The sequence below is a fragment of the Haematobia irritans genome, chromosome 1, assembly GCF_050003625.1.
Source record: "Haematobia irritans isolate KBUSLIRL chromosome 1, ASM5000362v1, whole genome shotgun sequence".
NCBI classification, from domain to species: Eukaryota; Metazoa; Arthropoda; class Insecta; order Diptera; family Muscidae; genus Haematobia; species Haematobia irritans.
This window is the reverse complement of record NC_134397.1, coordinates 210,652,967-210,674,742: the sequence shown is the minus strand read 5'-3', so window position 1 is coordinate 210,674,742 and position 21,776 is coordinate 210,652,967. Positions and strand designations below refer to the sequence as shown.

The window sequence follows — 21,776 nt, the reverse complement described above, 5'->3', positions numbered from 1 at the left end:
GGTCTTTTGAATATTTTATTTATTTTCCCAATATTTCGCGATTGATATATTGAATCGCTTCTTCAGGGGGTTTATGTTAAATAGATTTTAGATATTACATTTCATAAATATCACAGTATTAAAAAAATTATAAAATTTTAAATTTAAATTTTAAAGTCTACAAATTATTTTCTTTTAGTCAATAATTGTCAATAGTCTTATTTTTTAATACTGTGATATTTATGAAATGTAATTTCTAAAATCTATTATAGACGCCCTGAAGAAGTGATTCAATATATCAATCGTGACATATTGGGAAAAATAAATAAAATATTCAAAAGACCTCGAGCTTGAAAAAAAAAATAATTTATTATTATATAAAATTAATTTAATAAATTTAAAATCTATATCGTATAATTATTATTTTTTTTTAATTTTGTTTATTTTTTTTTAATATTCAGCTAAAGGCAATCCCATTGATGCTACCCAAGAACTTTTTGCCATTGGTGTGGCCAATGTGGCAAATTCTATATTCCAAGGCTATCGCGGCAATAGTGGACTTGCTCGTTCTGCTGTAAATAATGCCAGTGGTGTTCGAACTCCTTTGGCAAACTTGTACATTGGCATAGTTGTAATGTTGGCATTGATGTATTTAACCAAGTACTTCTACTATATTCCATTGGCAGTTTTAGGCGCTATCATCATATCGGCTGTTATATTCCAATTGCAGTATCATGTAATTAAGCCAATGTGGCGTAGCAAACGTAAGTATGAAACCGGTTCTAAAAAAAAATTTTCGAATTATGAAATCTGAAATATTTGTGCGCAAACGTATGCATAGTATACGTTTCCGCATAAACTTATGTTTTCACCAGGTTCATGAGCTAAATTACTCGGAGAATTCTAAGAATTCTCATATATTTAATAACGCCTACGCCTATTACTCTCGCTGACGGACATTTTTACTCACGCTCTCTCCTTAATATGTAGATTTCAAAAATAGCCACGACTTGTTGCTGAAACACGAAAGTTTTCGTGATTCAAAAACATCTATGGAAGTCATAGGGATTTTTGCGAGTCAGAAGAAGATGTTTTGAAAATCGCGAAAATATTCATACGTCAACAGAGCTTTCACGAGTCAAGACAATTTCTTGGCATGTGTGTGCGTGAGTCTTTAAAATGTTTTCGTTATAGAGTACCGAATTTCATTACTACCAAATATCTACCTAAATGGGATGTTTCCATAGTGATATGCGAAAACAAACCAGACTATAATGATGTAGCAACACGTAGTTCATGTTTTCGCACGCACTGAATCATAGTATCAGGACACACCCTGCTACAATCCAGAGAGGAGATTCTGTTTGTGAATTCTACTGCGTGTTGCTTTTTTGTTTTTGTAGAGTTTATAGTTCACCAATGTTCGGTCAATTGCCTTATAAGTAGTCAAAAACAGGTTTCTTTGTCTGTATCTTAAGAGCTATCAGCAAGTGAATTGGGTACCTTTTCTTAGCAATGTCGAATGTGAGCTCAAAAATCGTGGAGTTGTACATTGTGGAAATAGCAACGACATTATCAGTGACACTCAAGACAGATCACCCTTACCCGAGTCGTTGCTTGGCTTCAGAATTGATATAATCTTAAGACATTGAGTGAATCCAAAGAAAACTTGAGGTGTCCGGCCAAATACTCAACTCTCGTTATACTTTGTCTAAACTCATTTAGAAAAATATTTTTTGTATATTTTTAAATTTGAATCATTTATAATGAAAAATTCAAATTTGATTTTTTTTAAATACAAACCGTTACAAAATGTAATCAGTTTTGTATAAACATTAATTTTTGTATATAAAAATGCATTTGTATATGATAATTGTGAATTATAATCGATAAAAAAAATAATATGTAAAAACGAATAGCGATACATCCTTTGCAGACCCAAGAATTACTTGACTTGCACTTCGACTACCAATTGGTGAGCCACTTACACTGGCACTCAAAACTGTGTGCATGTTCTTAAATGTTTACTAACATAATAATGGTACAACTTCCCCCATATTTGCCAGATTTGGCTGAAATTGTCAGCGATTAAATTTTGATATGTACACCCAGAGAAGGAATATGATCACCCCAAACATGTTTCAAAAGCACCATGTTACTTTTTCACAGGAAAAATGTTAAATTTTTGTCGCAAAAATTTTCTTTTCTTGTCAAACATAACATGCTTGCCGAAATCAGATATATAATTTTCGAGAGCATAACATTGTTACATGTTGCCCATGAAAAAGTAAAATGGTGCTCTGGAAATATGTTTGGGGTGATCATATTCCTTCTCTATGTATAACTAACACGGTGTACACTCCAAAAAAGTGAACCCTATATGGTATTAAATTTAATTCTTTTTAGTTCATTATTATATTTTGAGAAAGTTTTCTTGATTGTAATAAATTTTACCAATAATGCGCCCATCATAAAAATCGTATGGTACTAAAGACACTTTTGAAATTTTTAACCCTTCAAAATTTTCTCTAATGCCTAGTACTAAGTTCGTTTCTGCGAAAAACGAATATATTCAGCTATCTCTGTAAATAGAGTCTCCAACCCAGGGATGTTAAATTATTTATGCCTGCCTATTTTTTCGTGCGAAAAATCTAGGGTTGTATAAGTATGTATCTGAAAATACTCAAAACAAAGATTTCGCATTTATTCCGCGCTAACGTTTTTTAAATGGAGTATAAGAGTTTTTCATACGAAAACGTGATCTTAGTACTAGGCTTAACAAGTGAAAAACAAGTATATACGGCCGTAAGTTCGGCCAGGCCGAATCTTATGTACCCTCCACCATGGATTGCGTAGAAACTTCTACGATAGACTGTCATCCACAAATTTCAACTCACATGGTTGTTAAATATCATATGCTACCACCACGTACCAAATTTCAACCAGATCGGATGAATTTTGCTTCTCCAAAAGGCACCGAAGGTCAAATCTGGGGATTCGGTTTATATGGGAGCTATATATTATTATGGACTGATAGGAACCAATTCCTGCATGGTTGTTGGATACCTATACTAACATCACGTACCAAATTTCAACCGAAAGGGAAGAATTTTGCTCTTTCAAGGTGCTCCGGATGTCAAATCTGGGGATCGGTTTATATGGGGCCTATATATAAATATGGACCGATATCGACCAATTTTTGCATGGGTGTTTGAGGCCATATATTAACATCACGTACCAAATTTCAACTGAATCAGATGAATTTTGGTCTACTAAGAGGCTCCGGAGGTCAAATCTGGAGATCGGTTTATATGGGGGCTATATATAATTATGGAACGATATGGACCAATTTTTGCATGGTTGTTAGAGACCATATACTAACACAGCCACCGTGGTGCAATGGTTAGCATGCCCGCCTTGCATACACAAGGTCGTGGGTTCGATTCCTGCTACGACCGAACACCAAAAAGTTCTTTCAGCGGTGGATCATCCCACCTCAGTAATGCTGGTGACATTTCTGAGGGTTTCAAAGCTTCTCTAAGTGGTTTCACTGGAATGTGGAACGCCGTTCGGACTCGGCTATAAAAAGGAGGTCCCTTGTCATTGAGTTTAACATGGAATCGGGCAGCACTCAGTGATAAGAGAGAAGTTCACCACTGTGGTATCACAATGGACTGAATAGTCTAAGTGAGCCCGATACATCGGGCTGCCACATAACCTAACCTAACCTAACCTAACACCATATACCAAATTTCAGCCGGATCGGATGAAATTTGGTTCTCTTAGAGGCTCCGCAAGCCAAATCGGGGGATCGGTTTATATGGGGGCTATATATAATTATGGACCGATCTGGACCCATTTTTGCATGGTTGTTGGAGACCATATACTAACACCATGTACCAAATTACAGCCAGATCGGATGAAATTTGCTTCTCTTAGAGGCCTCGCAAGCCAAATTTGGGGGTCCGTTTATATGGGGGCTATACGTAAAAGTGGACCGATATGGCCCATTTGCAATACCATCCGACCTACATCAATAACAACTACTTGTGCCAAGTTTCAAGTCAATAGCTTGTTTCGTTCGGAAGTTAGCGTGATTTCAACGGACGGACGGACGGACATGCTCAGATCGACTCAGAATTTCACCACGACCCAGAATATATATACTTTATGGGGTCTTAGAGCAACATTTCGATGTGTTACAAACGGAATTAGGGTATAAAAATAATTATGTTTAATAAATTTTTCGAAAAAATTTCCTTGTTATACCCTGCGCCACACTGTGGAACAGGATATTATAAGTTAGTGCATATGTTTGCAACACCCAGAAGGAGACAAGATAGACACATGGTGTCTTTGGCAAAAATGCTCAGGGTGGGCTCCTGAGTCGATATAGCCATGTCCGTCTGTCCGTGAACACATTTTTGCAATCAAAGTGTAGGTCGCAGTTTTAGTCCAATCGACTTCAAATTTGGCACAAGTATGTGTTTTGGTTCAGAATAGAACTTTATTGATTTTGGAAGAAATCGGTTCAGATTTAGATATAGCTCCCATATATATATTTTGCACGATATGGACTTATATGTCCCCAGAAGCCAGAGTTTTACCCTAATTTGCTTAAAATTTTGCACAAGAAGAACAATTAGTACTATAGTCAAGTGTGCCAACGTTTATTGAAAACGGTTCAGATTTAGATATAGCTCCCATATATATATTTCGCCCGATATGGTCTTATATGGCCCCAGAAGCCAGAGTTTTACCGTAATTTGCTTAAAATTTTGCACAAGAAGAACAATTAGTACTATAGTCAAGTGTGCCAAATTTTATTGAAATCGGTTCAGATTTAGATATAGCTCCCATATATATCGTTTGCCCGATTTACACTCATATGATCACAGAGGCCAAATTTTTGCTCCGATTTAGTTGAAATTTTGCACAGGGAGTAGAATTAGTATTATAGCTATGCGTGCCAAATTTGGTTGAAATCGGTTCAGATTTAGATATAGCTCCCATATATATGTTTTTCTGATTTCGACAAAAATTGTCAAAATACCAACATTTTCCTCGTAAAATTGCCACAGCTTAGTTGAAAAGTTATAAAAATGACTCTAATTTTCCTAAACTTCTAATACATATATATCGAGCATTAAATCATAAATAAATTTTGGCGAATTTCCTTAAAATTGCTTCAGATTTAAATGTTTCAAATATTTTTTTTACTAACATTGTGTTCCACCCTAATGCATTAGCCGACTTAAATTTTGAGTCTATAGATTTTGTAGAATTCTATCAAATTCTGTCCAGATCGAGTGATATTTAAATGTATGTATTTGGGACAAACCTTTACATATAGCCTCCAACACATTTGACGGATGTGATATGGTATCGAAAATTTAGATCTACAAAGTGGTGCAGGGTATAATATAGTCGGCCCCGCCCGACTTTAGACTTTCCTTACTTGTTTTTTGTTTTTGTTGTGAAATTGGTGTGACTCTACATTTATAATAGAGTTTGGTTAAAATTTTATAAAATTAAGCTGCATTTTCCCAAAATAACCAAAATTTTCCTTTTTGATGGGTTCATTGTTTTTTGAGTGTAGTTGATGGGTACTACACCTAATGAATTTTCTTCGTAAAATAAAACGAAAAATTTCGTTAAAAGTTCGAAATTTGTCATTGTTTAAAAACCAAAGAAACTTTTCATTAATATTATGAAATATTTCGTTCTTTTTACGAATAAAATTTCTTCCAAATTTTTCATAGTTTGTAAAAAACAGCTTCGTCTTTTTTATGAACATTTTTCATACTGTTTAGGAAAAACTTTCACATTTTTTGTGAAAAAGGTTCGAACTTTTGGAAAAAAGTTTATAGTGCATTTGTTCCTAAAAGTTCTAAGTGCATTTGGTTGTTGTAACAAGTTTGAAAAATGTCACCACTACTTTACATCTTAAGTTTTTGAATAAAGGTGCACAGAAAAAAATTTCTCGAAAATTTTTCCAATTAAAATCTTAATTGAGTTTTAAAAAAATATTCAATTAAAAATTTAATTGTAACGAAAATTAATCATTCACAGAAAAAAATTTCACGAAAATTTTTCCCATTAAAATTTTAATTGAGTTTTAAAAAATATTCTATTAAAAATTTAATTGATTCAACAAATGTTTTAATTGAAACAAAAATCAATCACAAAAATTAATAGTATCAATTTATTTTTTAATTGGATCAATTAACTTTTTAATTGACCTTCAATTAATTTTTTTATTGATACTATCATTTCTGTGATTGAAGACATTTCAATTATTGGGTGTAGGTATTAAGTTTGAGTTTAGCCGCTAAAATCGATTACTTTTCTTTAATAATCCATTTTAAGGAACACAAACTTTATGAAAATTTGCTTTGAACTATTGCCCCATCAAATTGTAATAAAATTTTGCAACAAATATGTATAATTTTATGCCTTTTTTTGCTGATTTAGTTTTCACTAAACTCGAACTTAGTACTCACCTTAACTATTAGTTTGGTTGCTTCACTTTTATTTATGCGTAGCATGCTGTCACCCAAATGGGAAGTAGCATAGGCATGTATTAAAAAATTGAATAAAGGAATACACTCAAGCACATTAGACAACTTTTTGTCGCCAACGGAAATTTTACAAATTCAATGAAACTTCTTCGTTATTTCAAAGAAACTTTTTTGTACTTTTTATGAAGAAATTTTAACGCAGAATGTTTCGTAAAATATTCCTAAATTCGTAAAAACTTCTTTACACAAAGAAGTTTTGTTAAAAGTACGAAAGTTTTGCTAAAAGTACGAACTTTTTACGAAGAAAAGTTAATGTCGAATATTTCGTATATTCGTAAAATGTTTTTCGTAAAATTTAAGAAAATGAATGAAAATTTCGTTTTTTAATGAAGAATTCACGAAGAAATAGTTAATGAAGAATTCTTCGTAATATTAACGAAGAGTTGAAAATCACTTTATTTTCGCGATTACGGCTTGGCAAAAAACAAGAAATCCAGATAGCGCTATATGACAAAAAAATAAAATTGATATTGAAATTATGTCAAAGTCACCGAAATAGACGGTGAAACATTGGAAACAGGTAATTTTGTCTGACGCAACGAAAATGAATCGTTTCCAATCTTTCACCGCCGAATTCCGGCTTTTTCAGAATTTTAAACTAGATTTTCAGATAGGGTTATTTTTTTTAACTGCTAATATTCATCCACTTCTGTGAAGTGACCTACGACTTGTTTATTGCTAAGACAAGCTGTTTAGGTGTTCTGAAAGTTTTGATTCGTAAAATTAAACGGGCATCTGAGTCATTTATATTTCGTCGTTTTTGTACTGCTAGTACTCTACGTTGACTTGTGTTCAGGTTTTGGGCAATTACACGTGACGATGTATCATTTCCAGTCATTGCGACTATACTATTTTCTAAATCTATTACGATTTTTCTCATATTTTAAATTGGTGTAATTATGCGCGAATTTACACAAAAAAAAAAATTACGAAAATTTTTCCAATTAAAATCTTAATTGAGTTTTAAAAAATATTCAATTAAAAATTTAATTGATTCAACAAGTTTTTTAATTGAAATAAAAATCAATCACACAAATTAATAGTATCAATTAAGTTTTTAATTGTATCAATTAATTTTTTAATTGACTGTCAATTAATTTTTTAATTGATACTATCATTTCTGTGATTGAAGACATTTCAATTAAAAAATTAATTGGATCAATTAATTTCGTGATTGAATCAGAAAAATATTTTTTTGTGTGTATGTTCAAAATTGCCTTTCAGAACCTTGCCGATATGCACAGAAGTTTTCATAAATTTTTGCTGGTAATAGCTTGAGTTGCAGTGCTCATATATTATCTGCTTGCTACTATCTGCAAAAAAAGTAGTGAAAATGTTCTTTTTGGATCGGAAAGTGGTGCGAAATTGGCACAGAAGCGATGAATTTAACATTGGCTTGTCATAAGACGGATGTCCGCCATTTCAACAGCCGTTGCACTGAATATGCATCACTTTTTAAGGCGCGGTCCGAATTCAGAGTTTTGGATGTGAATTAAAAAATTTTGTGATATTTTAATAAATAAATAAATTTTAAAAATTTTTATGGTTTTAAATGCATTCTAACACATACAGGAGCCACCGTGGTGCAATGGTTAGCATGCCCGCCTTGCATACACAAGGTCGTGGGTTCGATTCCTGCTTCGACCGAACACCAAAAAGTTTTTCAGCGGTGGATTATCCCACCTCAGTAATGCTGGTGACATTTCTGAGGGTTTCAAAGCTTCTCTAAGTGGTTTCACTGCAACGTGGAACGCCGTTCGGACTCGGCTATAAAAAGGATGTCCCTTGTCATTGAGCTTAACATGGAATCGGGCAGCACTCAGTGATAAGAGAGAAGTTCACCAATGTGGTATCACAATGGACTGAATAGTCTAAGTGAGCCTGATACATCGGGCTGCCACCTAACCTAACCTAACCTAACACATACATGAAATGCTTGATCTCAAATATTTTCCAAAATTCGCAAATTTTCTAGCATTTACCATTTTTTTCGAAAAAAAAATTTTAAATTTGTACCATTTTATTAATCTTTATTTTTTAACTTATTTGAAACAAAACAAGTATATACGGCCGTAAGTTCGGCCAGCCCGAATCTTATGTACCCTCCACCATGGATTGAGTAGAAACTTCTACTAAAGACTGTCATCCACAATCGAATTACTTGGGTTGTGGTAATACTTGCCGATGAACTTCGTCTTTTAAATTGTAAGTTAGTCCATACCTGGTTGGCTGACAATACCCCGGTCTGACACATAGATGGCGTCGCTAGTATTAAATGCATATTATTTTTATATAGTACCAACCTTCAAATGATTCGTGTCAAAATTTGATGTCTGTAAGTCAATTAGTTTGTGACATAGAGCGTCTTTTGTGAAGCAACTTTTGTTATTGTGAAAAACAAGCAAAAAAAGGAATTTCGTGTTTTGGTGAAGTACTGTTTTCTGAAGGGAAAAAATACGGTGGAAGCAAAAACTTGGCTTGATAATGAGTTTCCGGACTCTGCCGCAGAGAAATCAATAATAATTGATTGGTATGCAAAATTCAAGCGTGGTGAAATGAGCACGGATGACGGTGAACGCAGTGGACGCCCGAAAGAGGTGGTTACCAGACGAAAACATCAACAAAAATCCACAAAATGATAATCACTACACTCCTGAGTCCAATCGACAGTCGGCTGAGTGGACAGCGACCGGTGATCCGTCTCCGAAGCGTGGAAAGACTCAAAAGTCCGCTAGCAAAGCAATAGCCTCTGTTTTTTTGGGTGCGCATGGAATAATTTTTATCGATTATCTTGAGAAGGGAAAAACCATCAACAGTGACTATTATATTGCGTTATTAGAGCGTTTGAAGGTCGAAATCGAGGCAAAACGGTCCCATATGAAGAAGAAAAAAGTGTTGTTCCACCAAGACAACGCACCGTGCCACAAGTCATTGAGAACGATGGCAAAAAATCATGAATTGGGCTTCGAATTGCTTCCCCACACACCGTATTCTCCAGATCTGGCCCCCAGCGACTTTTTTTGTTCTCAGGCCTCAAAAGGATGCTCGCAGGGAAAAAATTTTGCTGCAATGAAGAGGTGATCGCCGAAACTGAAGCCTATTTTAAGGCCAAAACGAAGGAGTACTACCAAAATGGTATCAAAAAACTCGAAGGTCGTTATAATCGTTGTATAGCTCTTGAAGGGAACTATGTTGAATAATAAAAACGAATTTTGACAAAAAAATATGTTTTTCTTTGTTAGACCGGGGACTTATTAGCCAACATGTTATTTGACAAAAAAAAAAAAAAAAAAAAAAAAAAACAGATTAAATACGTACGTACAGTTGTGCTCAAAATAATAGTAGTGCTGTGCTGAATTTTTTTCTGCATCTTCTATTCCTTCCACTAAAGGTTTATTTTATCTTTGTTTTTTACTATATCATTGTTTGGAGTGTGCATAATAAAAAAATACCGTTGGTTTAACGTCTGATGCTATTGTTGTTGTAAAAAAATCGACATAAGAAGAATCCCTTTGCAAGCTCCAAAACAAAAAAAAAAAAAAGGTTATAAGCTAGCTTACAAACAATTAAAAGACGAAAATAATTTAGCTGTCCATAGTCCAAGAAAAGTCACTCTCCTTTCAAAAAAAAAACATGTATCGAAAAGAATAAAGTATGTCCAAGAGGATTTCCATTGGTCAGTACAGAAATGGAGGAACATTCCCCAGTACAGAAATGGAGGAACATTGGATGGATGAGTCAAAAATGGTGCTTTATGATTGAAGAGGATCCCGTCTATATGTTCGGCAACCTAAAAACACTGAGTACAGTACCAATTTTACGACAAAAACTGTAAATCACGATGGTGCTTTAATTTATTTGCTACTACTATTATTTTGAGCGCAGCTGTATATAATTCAGTTCTTGACCCGGTATATGGTATATAGGGAAGTGTATAAATAAGTACCAACGGATGTGAAGTTTTGAGCGGTAGAGAGCCGAATTGAAATATGGGGGCGCTTTATAAGGGGGCTATATACAATTACGAACCGATATGGACCAATTTTTGATTGATTGGGGATAGGTTTATCTAACTATAGACCGACATGGACCAATTTTTGTATGGTTGTTAGCAGCCATATACGAGGGCAGTTCGGAAACTTTTTAGCCTAGCACAAAAAGCGCGGTATAAACAGAAAAAAGTTAAGTGTTTTGGAAACTTCAATCTATGCTATCAACACATGTTAAATTTTGTTTCGATCTGGCAACTCCTTCATATAGAAACAGGTGTTCAAAAAAGACGCATCCGCATTTTTTTTTACAATGGAAAAATTAGAAATGCGTGCTGTCATTAAATATTTACAAAAAAGTTTATCGGGACAAGATATTCATAATGATAATGTGTTAGGTGAAAGTGCTCCTTCATATGCAATTGAGTTGCTAAATTTAAACGTGGTCGTACAAGCATTGAAGGTGAACCACGTAGTGGACGTCCAGAAACAGCAACAACAACAGAAATTGTAGCCAAAGTGCATGATATGGTATTAAAAGATCGATGAATAAAAGTGCGTGAAATTGCTAATATCATGGGCATCTCAAATGATCGAGTCCACTTAATTTTGCATGAAGAACTACAGATGAAAAAGCTTTCTGCAAGATGGGTGCCGCATTTGTTAACAGTCGATCAAAAACGCATAAGAATGAACATTTCTCAAGCTTGTTTGGATCGTTTTAAGCGAAATAAAATGGATTTTAAGCGTCGTTTCATAACTGTTGATGAGACATGGATCCACCACTATACTCCAGAGACAAAAGAACAATCCAAACAATGGACTGAAGCTGGAGGAAGTTCCCCAAAAAAGGCAAAAACAATTCAATCGGCTGGTAAGGTTATGGCAACGGGTTTTTGAGACTTCGAAGGTATTTCATTGATTGACTATCTGCAAAAGGGTAAAACAATAAATTCGGAGTACTATTGCAACCTTTTGGATCAATTAAATGTACAAATTCGAGAAAAACGTCCTGGCTTACAACACAAAAAAAATTCATCAAGACCCTGGTGCCCTGGTGCACAAGAGTGTTTTAACAATGGCTAAAATCAACGAATTAAATTACGAGTTGCTTGACCACCCACCTTATTCTCCCGATTTAGCTCCCATTGACTTTTACTTGTTCCCAAATCTAAAAAAAATTCCTTGATGGCAAGCGTTTTACCTCAAACGAAGATGCAATTACAGTTGTAAACCACTATTTTGAAGACCTTGAGGAAAACTATTTTAATCAAGGGATAGTATTGCTAGAAAGGCGTTGGACTAGGTGTATTGAAGAGTTTCAGGAGATTATATTGAAAAATAAAAATATTTTTGAAAAACTAACTATTCTCTTTCATTGATAAGCTAAGAAGTTTCTGAACCGCCTAGTACGAGGCACAATATAAAAATTTCAACCGAATCTTATGAATTTTGCTCCTCCATGAGGCTCTGGAGGTCACATCTGCACCCAGAGAAGGAACATGATCACCTCAAACATGTTTTAAGAGCAAAATGTTATTTTTGGTTGGTGACCATGTAACATGGTTTTCGCAACCATGTTATTTTCTCGGAAATCATGTATCTGATTTCGGCAAGCAGGTTATATTTGACGAGAAAATAACATTTTAGTGACAAACTGATACATGGTCACCATACAAAAATAACATTTTGCTCTTAAAACATGTTTGAGGTGATCATATTCCTTCTCTGGGTGCAGATGTGACCTCCAGAGCCTCATGGAGGAGCAAAATTCATAAGATTCGGTTGAATCTTATGAATTTTGGAACCATAATGGACGAATTTTTGCACGGTTTTTAAAGACTAAAAACGTACTTAATTTCAACCATAACGGATGAAATTTTCTACTCCAAGAGGTTCCGGAGGTCAAATCTGGGGATCGGTTTATATGGGGACTATATATAATTATGGGCCGATAAGGACCAATTTTTGCTTGGTTGTTAGAGCCCATATATTAACTCCATGTACTCAATTGTAGCCGGATAGGGTGACATTTGATTTTCTTAGAGGATCCGCAAGCCAAATCTGGGGATCGGTTTATATGGGGGCTATATATAATTACCGATATGGACCAATTTTGCATGGTTCTTAGAGACCATATACTAACACCATGTACTAAATTTCAGCCGGATCGTATGACATTTGCTTCTCTTAGAGGATCCGCAAGCCAAATCTGGGGATCGGTTTATAGGGGGCTATATATAATTATAAACCGATATGGACCAATTTTTGCATGGTTGTTAGAGACCGTATACTAACACCATGTACTAAATTTCAGCCGGATGGTGTGACATTTGCTTCTCTTAGAGGATCCGCAAGCCAAATCTGGGGGCCAGTTTATATGGGGGGCTATACGTAAAAGTGGACCGATATGGCCTATTTGCAATACCATCCGACCTACATCAATAACAACTACTTGGGCCAAGTTTCAAGTCGATAGCTTATTTCGTTTGGAATTTAGCGTGATTTCAATAGACGGACGGACGGACATGCTTAGATCGACTCAGACTTTCATCACGACCCAGAATATATATACTTTATGGGGTCTTAAAGCAATATTTCAATGTGTTACAAACGGAATGACAAAGTTAATATACCCCCCATCCTATGGTGGAGGGTATAAAAAGTAAAAATTACCCTTTAAAAATATGAAAAAAGGCAAGTTATAAAAAATTGAATCAAAAGAACGTGCTGAGTAGTTAAAATAAAGAACATCTTTGGGGGGACATTTTTGGAAGTCCTTTTAAAGCTGTTATAAAAAAATTGAATCAAAAGAACTTCCTGAATAGTTAAAATAAATATCATCCTTGGGAGGACATTTTTGGAAGTACCTTTAAAGCTGTTCCTTTAGAAGTACTTCCAAATTTTTTTGCTGGAACATTGTGTGTATTTAGTTTTATTTATATAATATATTTAATGTTTACATACACAACAATACAAGGTCTTGTAAGATTTTCATAACATAAAGTGTAAGGTTTTCATAACATACAATTTCCCGGTTAATCGTTCTACCACTAGAGATAATTAGTTTGTTATATTACATGTTAGCCTGATACCGAAACAGGCAATTGACGTCCAAATGCATTATATCTAATTATACAATTATTTTTCGAGCTTCATGGACAGATATAGATTAAGGAACATGGTTAATAGAGCCATTGAAAAGAAAACGCCAGATACAAATCTATACACGCCTGGACTGTACATGTTTCGGTTCGGGCGAATGAACCTTTCCACAGCCTTTTAGTATAGATCTGGCTGGGAGAGATAACTCAATTTTGGGCCCTTTATGCTAACTCCTTATGGAGAAAACATTTGGGAAATTTCCTCTTACAAATTGAATCATCTTTTCTCCCACTGTACATCATCTTTTCATATAACTTACAAGTCCCTTAATCTTATTTTTATTTCGTTTTGTTACATAGTAATGCAACAAATAAATAAATTTCGTGTTGTTGCTAAAAATAAATTTCGTGTTGTTGCATTACTATGTAACAAAACGAAATAAAAATAAGATTAAGGGACTTGTAAGTTATATGAAAAGATGATGTACAGTGGGAGAAAAGATGATTCAATTTGTAAGAGGAAATTTCCCAAATGTTTTCTCCATAAGGAGTTAGCATAAAGGGCCCAAAATTGAGTTATCTCTCCCAGCCAGATCTATACTAAAAGGCTGTGGAAAGGTTCATTCGCCCGAACCGAAACATGTACAGTCCAGGCGTGTATAGATTTGTATCTGGCGTTTTCTTTTCAATGGCTCTATTAACCATGTTCCTTAATCTATATCTGTCCATGAAGCTCGAAAAATAATTGTATAATTAGATAATTAGTTTGTAAATCAACACGATGGATTTTCATGAGAAAGCTCTTTTTACATCTGATCCATACGAATATGCTCCTTAGAGAATTGTAGAAAAAATATGTGCTCTTAGATTATGTTCTCCTACAATCTTAGCGAATAAGTCCCAGAAGAAAGATTTCCAGAGAATCACCAGAAGTAGGGATGATCCCTCTGCGGGCTAATCCATGCAAACAAGCTCCAAGGTAGTAGGAAAACTACTAGAGTACATCAGAACCTTTCTACGCCCAGTCAGTCCAACAAAGTCAAAGGAGAAAGTTTCGAATGAATGTTTCCAAAACTTAACACTAAGGTGTAAAGGATAATCACAACAAATCTCTTTAAATCTGAGCCATGCCAATAAGCTCCTAAGAGAAATTTGGAATGATAGGTGCTCTTAGATGATGTTATCCTATAATCATAGAAGTAAGGATGATCGCCCTGCCCTCCGATCTATGCGAACAAGCGCCAAATTAGGTAGTAGGAAAACCACTAGCCCATCTCAAAACCTTTCTACGCCCATCCAGGTGAACAAGCTCAAAGGAGAATTGTAAAGAAAGCTTCGAACAAACATTTCCTAATCATTATACATTAGGAAAAAGGAAAATATTATAAGTAATAATAACAATAATAAAATTGATGTCTAATCAAGTAAAATTTAAACAAAATATTATACATTAAATATTATATTAAGAAAAGATAACAATAAGGAATAGTAATTATAAAAGCCGATAGCTTTAATTATTGTAATTTTAATTATAATAAATATGTAAATAAATAATAGTAATTATAAAAAGAAATAATTACAAATGAATGGTATAAGTTGTGACATATAAAATATGTAACTAACGTCTTATATGTCACAACTCGAATCGAATCGAAATTTAATCGCTGAAAATTTCAGCCAAATGCGGCAAATATAGGGGAAGTTATACCACTACTAGTAAAAATGTTAAATACATGCCCTCGGTTTTTATAGTCAGTGTATATTTAATAAAGGATTACTTGCACTTGAATTATCTCGTGTTTTTCTTTTACCAGCGTATAATATTACTCCGTCCCAGGAAGGCGTTTTATACACAAATAGTACTAAGTGCTAAATATTGCATCAGCTGTGCTCTTCTATCAAAAAATATGAAGAGATGCTAATCGATAACGACAGATAGCACACAGACCGCATGAACTAACTAATAACACATGTTAACACATTCTACAACCGGTAAACAACTCTGTCATTTGCACTGGTATCCTAAAAGTATGCTAATAATTGAGTAATAAACGATCGTTATTTTCAATATCTCCCGAACACAACCAATTAACAAGTAAGAAACATTGCAAAAAATGAAGTAATGTACCGATCGATTTCTATCGTATATTTGTGGATTTGTAAAAATTTTCGCAAAAAAAATCCACTTTTGCCCGTGGTGTTTATTAAGAAGACGTGTTTGATCTTCCGAAACCCGTATTAAAAATGATTGTACAGTTTCAGTAGTACCCAGCAAAAAAAAAAAAGCGTCGCCAAAAAAGTAGTGAAAATGCTCTTTTTGGATACGGAAGTGGTGCAAAATTGGCACATAAGCGATGAATTTGACATGGTCTTGTCATAGGACGGATGTCCACCATTTCAACAGCCGTTCTACTGAATATGCATCACTTCTTTAGATGTGATCCGAATTCAGTGTTTTGGATGTGAATTAAACAATTTTGTGGTATTTTGACAAATAATTCATTTTTATAATGTTTAATGCAATCTACCGTTTGTCTGAAAATTTTTTTTATAATAAATTTAGAAATTTTTTCGACAAAATTTAAATAGTTTAAATTTAAATAGTTTATTTTATGAATCCTTACCCTGTTTTTAACATATATGAAACAAAAAGTGTTAAAATAGCCCTTTAAAAGTATGAGTAGTTAAAATAAAGAATATCCCTGGAAGGACATTTTTGAAAGTGCTTTTAAATTTGTGCCTTTAGAAGTACTTCCAAATTTTTTTACTGGGTAGTTCCACAATTTTTTCGATAGATATAAAATTTTCTATAAATATTATTTATATTTTGACAAAAATTTCTATAGAAATAAAAAATTTTTTAATAGAAATAAAATTTTGTCAAAATTTTGATAAAATTTTCAATGGAAATATAAGTTCGACATAATTTTCTATAGAAATAAAATTTTGACAAAATTTGCTATAGAAATAACATTTTAAAAAAATTTTCTATAGAAATAAAATTTTTGACAAAATTTTCTATAGAAATAAAATTTTGACAAAATTTTCTATAGAAATACAATTTTGACAAAATTTTCAATGGAAATAAAATTTTTGACAACATTTTCTATAGAAATAAAATTTTGACAAAATTTTCTATAGAAATAAAATTTAGACGAAATTTTTTGTAAAAATAAAATTTTGACAAAATTTTCTATAGAAATAAAATTTAGACGAAATTTTTTGTAAAAATAAAATTTTGACAAAATTTTCTATAGAAATAAAATTTTGATAAAATTTTCAATGGAAATATAAGTTTGACATAATTTTCTATAGAAATAAAATTTTGACAAAATTTTCTATAGAAATAAAATTCTGCCAAAAGTTTCTATAGAAATAAAATTTTGACAAATTTTTCAATAGAAATAAAATTTTGATACATTTTCAATAGAAATAAAATTTTTGACAACATTTTCTATAGAAATAAAATTTTGACAAAATTTTCTATAGAAATAAAATTTTGATAAAATTTTCAATGGAAATATAAGTTTGACATAATTTTCTATAGAAATAAAATTTTGACAACATTTTCTATAGAAATAAAATTTTGACATAATTTTCCATAGAAATAAAATTTTGACAAAATTTTCTATAGAAATAAAATTTTGACAAAATTTTCTTTAGAAATAAAATTCTGCCAAAAGTTTCTATAGAAATAAAATTTTTCAATAGAAATAAAATTTTGACAAATTTTCAATAGAAATTAAAATTTTGACAAAATTTTGTATAGAAATAAAATTTAAACAAAATTTTTCAATAGAAATAAAATTTTGACAAATTTTCAATAGAAATAAAATTTTTACAACAATTTTTGTAGAAATAAAATTTTGACAAAATTTTCCATAGAACTAAAATTTTGACAAAATTTTCTTTAGGAATAAAATTCTGCCAAAAGTTTCTATAGAAATAAAATTTTGACAAATTTTCAATAGAAATTAAAATGTTGACAATTTTTTTCAATATAAATAAAATTTTTCTATTTAATAAATTATTGATAAAAACGAGCTCGAGTTCTGTGTTTTAATTTATTTTTATTCAATATTCGTCTTTTCATTGAAAGACTTCATGGCGAAAATTTTTCTGAGTTTACAAAAAGAAAATACGAGGACAGTTCGGAAACTTCTTAGACTAGCACAAAAAGCGCGGTATAAACAGAAAAAAGTTAAGTGTTTTTGAAACGTCCATCTCTGTTATGAACACATGTTAATTTTTATTTCGATCTGGCAACTCCTTCATATAGAAACAGGTGTTCAAAAAAGACGCATCCGCAATTTTTTTACAATGGAAAAATTAGAAATGCGTGCTATCATTAAATATTTACATAAAAAAGGTTTATCGGGATAAGAAATTCATAATGATATGGTGAATGTGTTAGATGAAAGTGCTCCTTCATATGCAACAGCAAAAAATTGGGTTGCTGAATTTAAACGTGGTCGTACAAGCATTGAAAATGAACCACGTAGTGGACGACCAAAAAAAGCGTTGGACTAAGCGGAGATTATATTGAAAAATAAAAATATTTTTGAAAAACTAACTATTCTCTTTCATTGATATGCTAAGAAGTTTCCGAACCGCCCTCGTATGTACACAAACATTGAAATACGTACAAATTTGATGTTACATTAAAAACACTTACGAAAACAACAAAAATATTACACCCACTATTGAGTAGAACCTCGGAGTACGTTGTCATACTAACTATTGGTCTTCCGCGCCTTTGTTTTTCTGATCGGAATCCCGTTGCTTTGCGCCGAATTGTCAGTGTCTGTCTTATAGTTCATTCGCTTCTCTGTTGGTGTATTGAGAATGTGTAACATCTCCAGTGTTAGTCTCTTATTGTAATTACTCTCACACTGTAGCACACGCGCTCTCTCTCTCTATATCAGGGTGGTGATGTTCTGCTGCACAGTGTGTTGATAGTGTCGTTTTCGTATAGGTCGCCAGATAAACGAGTTTTTAATTTATTCTTCGTAGTTCCTATGTAAAACTTGTCACATCCGTCTTTTTCATTCCCATTGTACTTTATTTCGTATATTATGGTGTGTTCTGTGTTCGGTTTTCGAGTTGAAAATCACTTTATTTTCGCGATTACTTTTCCTGAAATAATCAAAATTATAAATGAAAACAGACATATTCCTGTAAAATCTTGCCAAAGTCTAGAGGAACAAGAAACTTCGGATTATAAGAGTTAATTGATCTGCTTGTTATTGAACTGTTTTAATAAAGTAACCACAAAAATTTCAATGCGAAAAGCGAACATAGAACTTACATTTACATTTTGATTTTAGACTAGTAAATAATTTTTGTATTGTGTTATTAGTTTTTGGAGCTATTGCGAAATTATTCTTATCGCTTAACTTGGCATTACAGAATCTTTCATGTAATTCTGGTATGTATACGACAGATCTATAAAAAAGTTTTTGTTTTTCTTTGGAGGGTTGTAATTTGTTTTGTTGATTAGTTTATCAATTGTGGATAAAAGGAAGCTGTTTTTTGGAGTATTTTCCTTATTTTTTTCGATGTTTATCGCCTTATCGGTTGAATGTGAACTGGTGTTACTAAAGGTTTAGCTGGAATAAAATTATCATGATCTCCTAATAAATTAGGACTAATTAATACTAATAAAATTAAAATTATTGTTATAATTATCGCTAGTAACCTGTTCACAAAATTTTGGGCCGTATTTTGTATAATTCTCCTGGGGTGGTTAGACTAAAAGTTAACCAATCTGCCGGAAGACTTTGGCTTTTGGTGCCAATTGGTTTTTATATTTTTATCTTCTCTAATGATTAGTACGTCCAGATAGGGAATTTGTTTACATTTTTCATATTGTGAATTTTATGCTAGGATTAAAGCTATTGAATAACAAAATTTTCTAGAGAGATAAAATTTTGAAAAAATTTTCAATAGAAATAAAATTTGGACAAAATTTCGACATAAGTAAAATATATTTGTAATCAGTGTGCGTGATTTTAACTTTCTTTTTGTGTAGTTAACAGCAGTACTGAGAATATACAGATTATTATGCGAATAGATAATGATTCTGAAACTTAATTTTTGTTGCCATATATGTGACTTTACAGAATTTAAACCACAACGCAAACTTTAGATTTGAATAATAATCTGCTCACTTACCGAAGTCGTTTATCCAACTAATGCGTAGTTGTCATTATCTCATGTTTTATGCTGTGATTTTTTGATTGACTGGTATTACTCTCTTCCCTGGAGGACCATGAACACGTCAGCCGAAGCAGTAACATCACATCAATGATTCAATAAGGGCCATGTAGTGATTTGTCATCGGGAATATTTGAGACTGAATTCGCCCGTTTCTTTGGCAGATGGGAGCTCCCGCAAAGGATAATCTCTGATAATGGACGGAATTTTATAGGGGCTAGTCGACATGGACGGACTATGCGAGGCAGCCGTAAAAAAGTATTACAAGTATCATCTAAAAAAGATTGTCGACTCCCATAGTTTTATATTCGAACAGTTTACATCTGTTCATACTCGGATAGAAGCTGTATTAATTTCCCAGCCGGTTTCTGCTATATCAGAGGACCCTTCTGATTTAACTGCGTTGACCCACGGTGATTTCATTAAGGGCGCGCTCATTATGTCTCTTCCTGAATCCGTTTCTACAAATTTATCACTTATAAACTGGTGGCTAAAACAGTTTACCCCTGTTCATACTCGGATAGAAGCTGTATTAATTTCCCAGCCGGTTTCTGCTATATCAGAGGACCCTTTTGATTTAACTGCGTTGACCCCCGGTGATTTCATTAAGGGCGCGCTCATTATGTCTCTTCCTGAATACGTTTCTACAAATTTATCACTTATAAACTGGTGGCTAAAACTTTAAACATTTCACCATAAAGTTTACCTTGAGATAGAAAGAAGACTATCTCAAGGCCCTCCAAAAGCGCTGCAAGTGAAAAAAAAGAGGACATGTAAATCATCTCAATCATCTTTACAACAATAGTCACCTTTACAACAAAAATCATCTTTACAACCACAATCATCTTTACAACCACAATCATCTTTACAACAACAGTCACCTTTACAACAAAAATCATCTTTACAACCACAATCATCTTTACAACAACAACAACAACAAAAATAAAATACTCTGCTTTTCACACTTGTGAGGGCAAAATTTTCAATAATTGAACTATTGTCTCTTAAATAATTTCAGAAGCACATGGGAACATAAAGCATCTAGCATACGCCGACGAAATCGTTATCTCTGCAAGTGTGAGCATTGTCGAGCTTTTCAACCAATTCGCTTCTGCAATGAATCCCGCGACATGGATGCACGACTGTGTTGAATTGTTATTAGAACCCATAATTACGGCGAAAATTGTTTGGCCAAGTGCCATACAACCATTGCTTGCCTATCAACGGATTCCTGTTGAAAGTGTAAAACGCGTCATCCTACGCTGTTGCATGGCCAGTACTCACGAAATCAAACTACCACTTCTTCAAGAAACCACTGAACAAGATCTCAAGAAAAAAACCACAAGACTATCAAGAAGGCGTCGAGGCCTAAAAACTCACTCAAATATTCGACTCGTAGAGACGAAAAGAAGGCCAAAGAAATCTAACAGCCCCTGGTGATGCCAAAGCACTTGATTCTTTCTGAGGCTATTCGTACGCTAGCGGCCGTCTTATGTTCCTCATAATCTTTTGCACAACTGCATGGCCAGCGGAATGTCTAAACTAATGTTTAGACAATATTTTTTGTATCTTTTTTTTATATATATTTTTAGATTTAAATTATTAATAATGAAATAATGATCCATTATAAAATGGATATAGGTTTTGCGTAAAAGTTCAAAAATGAATTTGTATCTGTTAAGTGTGAATTACAATCGATAAAAAATAATGTGTAAAAAAAACGAAAAAGCGACAACGACAAAATCCTTATGTCTCTACAAATGTGCAACAAATCCCTCGACATAAATGCCCACCAACGAGAACTGTTATTAGAAGCCCTAATTGGTGCAAAAATTGCTTGGTCAAGGCCCATACTACCAATGCTTGTCCATCAAAATATTCCTGTAGAAAGTGTAAGGCTTGTCATC

The 21,776-nt window shown here is 33.2% G+C and overlaps 1 protein-coding gene across 2 annotated transcripts in view; it reads left to right on the top strand.

Moving 5' to 3' along the window:
- The window catches only part of LOC142222537 (sodium-independent sulfate anion transporter-like), a 49,409-nt gene that overhangs the window by 15,238 nt on the left and 12,395 nt on the right, over window positions 1–21,776 (top strand). For both annotated transcript variants that reach the window (XM_075292718.1, XM_075292719.1), the window contains exon 3: window positions 441–743. In XM_075292718.1, the coding sequence (XP_075148833.1) occupies window positions 441–743 (303 nt within the window). The remainder of the gene's footprint in view (window positions 1–440; window positions 744–21,776) is intronic.